The 5,956-nt window shown below is 35.2% G+C and overlaps 4 protein-coding genes across 4 annotated transcripts; all 4 read right to left on the bottom strand.

Moving 5' to 3' along the window:
* Positions 1-495: 495 nt before the first annotated feature.
* Positions 496-2,037, bottom strand: TM35_000071970 (uncharacterized protein; the record flags this gene model as incomplete). Its single annotated transcript, XM_029023643.1, has 1 exon — positions 496-2,037. One exon carries the CDS (start codon positions 2,035-2,037, stop codon positions 496-498), a length of 1,542 nt encoding a protein of 513 aa, XP_028884839.1.
* A 416-nt stretch (positions 2,038-2,453) lies between these two features.
* TM35_000071960 (uncharacterized protein) lies at positions 2,454-3,047 on the bottom strand (the record flags this gene model as incomplete). Its single annotated transcript, XM_029023642.1, has 1 exon — positions 2,454-3,047. One exon carries the CDS (start codon positions 3,045-3,047, stop codon positions 2,454-2,456), a length of 594 nt encoding a protein of 197 aa, XP_028884838.1.
* Positions 3,048-3,313: 266 nt separating this feature from the next.
* Positions 3,314-4,063, bottom strand: TM35_000071950 (uncharacterized protein; the record flags this gene model as incomplete). Its single annotated transcript, XM_029023641.1, has 1 exon — positions 3,314-4,063. The coding sequence occupies one exon, from the start codon at positions 4,061-4,063 to the stop codon at positions 3,314-3,316; it is 750 nt and encodes a 249-aa protein (XP_028884837.1).
* A 567-nt stretch (positions 4,064-4,630) lies between these two features.
* TM35_000071940 (uncharacterized protein) lies at positions 4,631-5,779 on the bottom strand (the record flags this gene model as incomplete). The annotated part of the gene is made up of 1 exon (XM_029023640.1): positions 4,631-5,779. One exon carries the CDS (start codon positions 5,777-5,779, stop codon positions 4,631-4,633), a length of 1,149 nt encoding a protein of 382 aa, XP_028884836.1.
* Positions 5,780-5,956: the final 177 nt, after the last annotated feature.

Genomic DNA, 5,956 nt, shown 5'->3' with positions numbered 1-5,956 from the left:
TATATATATATATATATATATATATATACACTTACCTTTATTGCTGTGGAATCAGGGGCACACATGGAATCGAAGAAAAAAAAAAAAAGGAGAAAAAAAAAATACCATAGTTTTTTTTTTTTTTTTTTTAATAGGAAACCAAAAGAAGGAAATGAATAGCACCAACAACGAATAAGAACAACAAACACAACAACAACAAAAGAAGAAAAAACTAATACTGTAGTTCATAATAAAAGAAAAATACACCACTTTTCACATGCGTCAAAGACTTTGAACTCCATGTAAACTACTTTATCGCGCACAACGTGTACTGTAATTCCCCTCTCATACATATTTTACACAACACAACACATACACACACACAAAGACATACAAACGAAAACAACAACAAGAACGTTCAACGACAGATCCATGAAAAAAGGAAAAAAAAAAAAAAAAAAAAAAAACACAACGACATGCTTACTTAAAGTAAAAAACAACAACAACAAAAGGTCTCTACAAATATGAATTGCCATTCAGTAATGGACTAGGAGACAATACTCTAATGTGATTTCGTGGATTAGAGTTTGTTAACCGTTGTGGTGATACACGACGATGAACATTGGAAGCGTTGGCAGATGAAATAGCCCTAATTTTTAACAAAAGATCATCTAATTCTTGCTCCTGTAATGCCCAAGTAGCCTGAATAGTGTCCTTTACAATATCCATACTAGAATCTTGAGAAGTTATGGCAGTTCGAAGTTGAAGACATTCTTCAATAGCAGCTTCTGTCTTTTCTCTTGCTCGTTTTAATTCTTTTTGCCAATCTTTTTCTTTTTCTTGAAATTCCATAACATTCTGTAAATTTTCTTCATTTAAATCATCTAACTGCTCTTGCATTTCACGTAATGCTGCCTGTGCTTCTAATAATTCAGCTTGAAGAGAATCTACGGAATTCTCAACTTTATGTCTATCATCCATACTTTGAAGTTCTTTAAGTTTAATATTATATTCAAGATTAAGTTGCTGAATTTGTTCCTCCGCTTCTCGTTGACTTTCAAATGCTTTTTCTCGTTGAATAAAAAGTTCTTCATTTTTCTTAGCTAATTCTGTCTCTAATTCCATAATTCTTGCTTCCGTCTCATCTAGTTTTTCCACTCTAGTGGTTGATTCCTGTAGTCTTTGCCTCAGATACTCTATTTCCTGTTCCGTCTCCTCTAATTGTGTTGTAAAGTATTCCTCACGCTCTGTTAAATATAATTGTAAATCTGCATGTGCAGCTTGCAATGCCGCATGTTCATCTACAATACGTTGAAAATCTTTATGATTATCCTCCACCATATACTTCTGCAAAACATCTATCAATTGTTGTGCTTCTTCATCTGAAGAGGCTCGTGCTTGTAGTAAAGTTTCAATATCATCTTTTTCTCTTATTAGTGGTTCAGAAACTTGACGAAATCCATTTACGGCATCACGAACTGCAAGTGCCTCCCGCAGCATTGATACCGATCGATCAATGGAATCATTTCCCCCTAAAAGAAGCCAAAGATGACACCAAGAAGAACCTAACATGGAAGCTATAAGAGTAGTAGAGAGTTGTTGAGCAACAACAAATGTAACCGTTCGGCGTCCATACTTTAGAGCCACCAAAACGATTTGACGCATACCACAAATAACTTCTTTTACAGACTTCATCTCTTCTCTTCCTATAATTTCACAAACCACAGATGTCTCATTAGAGGCAAAAATCATACATTGTAACGGTAAGTTTTCATCCTCCACATGTTTACTCGTGAGATCACAGAGGAGTTCAATTAAAGCTTCTCTAGAGTGTGTATTACCAATAAGCATGTTAATCTGATGTGTAAATTCAGATCCCGCACGTACATTAGATGCGATAGCAGCTGCAATGCGATGGGGAGTAGCATAACTCACAATATGATCTGCGCGAGCTGCAATACTGCCCAAAGCCAATCGAAGTTCATCTTCAGGCAAGTACTCCACTCCTCCTTCTGTCACCTGTGGTATTAGGCAGAGGTCGAGGTTGAAGCGGCCCATCCTGCAAGAATAAATAATAACAATAACAAGGAAAGAATAAAGGAAAAAAAAAAGAGTCATTAAACAGTAATAATAATATATATATATATATATATATATAATCATGCAAATGGATATACAGAAGCAAGATATATAGTTATTCAAAATCACCGATCAGATTACTTTATCACATATTTATCTTTATTCCGTTTGGTTGAGAGGATCAAACAGCATTTAACAACCGAGAAATAAAAAAAATCAGCAGCAACAAATAAAAAAAAAAAGAAAAAAAAAATGATAACAACAACATAAAAAACGAAAATAATAAACAAATAAAAAATTAAAACATATATACAGAAATAGACGCATCTATACCCCCCATGAGAATACATTTTTTCTTTTTTTTTTTTCTTCCTTACCTCCCTTAATCTCTTCAATCACTTCTCCACTCCCTTAGTAAGATGGGGTGGTGGGGGCCCTAAGAACGCCTGCCAGAGTGAACCCTTCACTGCAGACTTCAGTGCCTCTTTAAACGTTGAGGTTCGCAATCCCTCCTGAGTGGCATCCGCAAGTAATTTCAAACTGAGATCGGGATAAATCGTTCGATCGTGTACAATTTCCTTTCCAGTCTCTTTAGCCATACTAATGAGCTCATCAGCCACCCAAGTATCGCGGATAATATCTTCCACAATAAACTTACGAAGTGCAGCAACGGTTTCTTTATTAGTTGTAAATTCAGAGACTACATGAGTCTTTATTTCATGAACTACATCGGGATGAAGGAATACTTTCTTTACAAAGCCTCTAAGAAGTTTCAATGACTCTTCATTTCGAAAAATAACAGTGTCTACCACTTCACTAGATAACGCTACAGCCGCTAAATGGATAAGTTCCTTGTTGTGTTCGGGTGGTGGTTTGTTTGCCAAACATCTATTATAAAGTATAGAACCCGCTCCACAGAGACCAACAACCGCTATCGTTGTTCGAAGAAGGTACGACATGATTATGAATAAACCTGTACTCTTCATCATAAGAAAAATAAAAAAAAGATTCAAAAAGAGAAAAAAATTAAATTAATATATATATTACACTTCAAAACGTCGCTTATACTTCACTTTTTCATTCTCTCATTGTAATGTTTATAATGTGGATTACACTACTCCGTTTCTTTTTTTTTTTTTTGTTTTCTTCTAACTCTTTCGTCTGTTTTTTTCTTTTTTTTTGTTTTTTGTTTTCTTAATCATCCTTTCACTTCAACTTGAATTATATACAACTACAATAAAATGCATGACACTATCTATCGATCAAATATTCTTGACATTGTCTCCAAGACTCCGATACTAAACTTCCGGAAATGAGCAGGATTAGATTCTCCACTCTTAAATATCTTATTACCACTATCTGTTCCGTAATAGGAAGCCCAAATAGTTGTTTGAACAGTTGTCAATGTATTTCTTTTATAACACTTGGCACAGTTCGTATTATTACTAGGCCCAATACATACACTACCTTCAGAATAAGGGCACTGACCATTTTCACTACATGTGGATTCAAAACCAGCACTTTCAGGATAAGATGTATTGCTTGCATAAGTGTAGTGACCTTCTGTCATTGGTAGACGAAGTAAAAGAAAACTAACAACAGCCAACTCATCTGTCTTGCATTTATCTGATACCTCAGCATAGAGAATGGCATTAGAAAAATCTGTTGTGGGTGCTGACATGGCACCTTGTCCATATACAATTAAAGAGGCATTCCCACTACCCTGAATACTGGATAACAGGGTCCCAACACCACTAAGATTGAATGCCTGCAACTCATCCACTAATGGACAAAAACCAAACGCTAACATACTGCCACCACCAGAAAGTTGTACACCATAACGAAGATCCATTCGTTGGCCAATGGCACAACGCTTACTTGCATTCCACGGCTGACAGGCAGTTCCTTGTGTACATTCGTTACTCTGGGCAATTGAAACTCCCGCGAATAAAACACTAGTTACAATGGCAGCAATAAGAATAACAAAACCAAGTAAAATTCTCATTTTCTTTAGACAAAAGAAAAAAAAAAAAAAAAAAAAAAAAAACAAAGAATATGGGAAGAAAACAAATTTCAATCCCTTACCACTACTCTGGCAGAAGAATGGATTTTTTCGAAAGCTATTCTAGCCATAACTGAAGATTAACTCAGCAAAGGGGAAAGGCACAATGCAAAACGAAAAAAAAAAAAAAAAACATACTTTTTCATCGGATATTCTCTCTCTCCATATATATATATATATATATATATATATATATATATATATATATATATACAAAGAAACATAAATGTAGCAAAATTCACTGATCGTCATACAAATTCCTTTTTTTTCACATATTCATTTGAATCCATTTTTTTTTTTTTTTTCTCTTTTGTTCAATGGGAGGAAATAACCCGCAAATCGTCCATCATTCAGAAATGGGGACATCTTGTTTTTTTCAACATTTTATTTTTTGGCTCACGAGACTTCTAATTCCGCTTCTATCATTAATGTAATTTTAATAGCAACATTTTAAAGATACGAATAGTTTTTCCATCCTTAAAAGAAAAAAAAAAAACACACTTATCTTTTTCACATTCCTATACTGACGTTTCCTCCCATGACATCATTCACAGTTTGTGCAATAGTATTGATGGTTTCTGTTTTGACATCATTCATAGTTTTTGTAATACTATCGATGGTTCCTGTTTTGATATCATCCAAAGTTTGTGCAACATTATTGATGGTTCTTGCTTTGATATCACTCATAATTTGTGCAATATTATTAACGTCTCCTCCTTTGATATCATTCAGAGTTTGTGCAATATCTTTAAAAAATCCACTTCCAGCAAAACCTCTAAAATTTAATGGATTCATACCACCACTCAGCAACGGGCGTCCTTTCGTATCAGTTCCATAGTAAGATGTCCACACACGTAGTCGCGCATTATCTCTAATATCTTCTGGATCATTATAACAAGTTGCACAATTTTTCTTTCCTACTTCAGTTCCCACACAAACACTATTTGAATCCAATAGACATTCATCATTTTCATTACAAGTGGGACGAAATCCAACCATCGCCGGTTGCACCACAACTTCTGGGATTAGTGTATTATTATTGTTGTTATCATCACTACTGCTGCTACTTCCAGTGGATGGTGGTACTGAAGCTTCTTTAGCACCAATATAATTAAATCGTCCCTTGTGAAGACCAATATCCAGTAATAGAGTGTTTACTAACGCAACAGAACGATAAGAACCACATAACGTACTTCCATTTACTCCAATCAAAACAGCACCTGCGGAAATATTTTTTTGAGGATATTTTGTATTGTTCGACATACCAAACCCAAATACGGAAAGATATTTTCGTTCTATGGAATGCGTAAGTGACAAAGTTCCGCCATTATCATAAACACTTGCCAAAAAAGGAGCATGCGTTAACGTAAATATTTGTAATCGGTCAACCACTGGACAAAATCCATACACCGCAATGGTGTTTGCCGGCTCTGCTGGATTAACATTCTCCGGCGCCAAATCCAACATGAATCGCAAATTCATTCGCCGGCCACGAAGACACGGTAAATAACCGTCTTCACCCATCCAAGGAAAACACGCCATGGCCGCACCGCATTCAATATCACCTTCGATGGCAGTCGTGGCTCCAGTAGTGAATATAAGAAGAACAGCGAAGAGAGAAGTAACGTACATGACGTTGCGCATCACACATTCAATCATACTACGCAGCTACTATACAGTAAAGGAAATAGCATAAAAGGTTAAACGGGAGAGAGAGAAAAATAAATATATATATAAGCAAGAGGGAAAAGTGGAAAACATAAAAATAAACTTACAAAAAAAGAAAAAATCATTTTCCTAACAATAAAAGCATTGATGAACTCGAAGGTAACAAAA

The sequence above is a fragment of the Trypanosoma theileri genome (assembly GCF_002087225.1).
Source record: "Trypanosoma theileri isolate Edinburgh chromosome Unknown TM35_Tth_7_V1, whole genome shotgun sequence".
NCBI classification, from domain to species: domain Eukaryota; phylum Euglenozoa; class Kinetoplastea; order Trypanosomatida; family Trypanosomatidae; genus Trypanosoma; species Trypanosoma theileri.
Note: the sequence above shows the minus strand (reverse complement) of the source record. Positions and strands in the feature narration are given on the sequence as shown.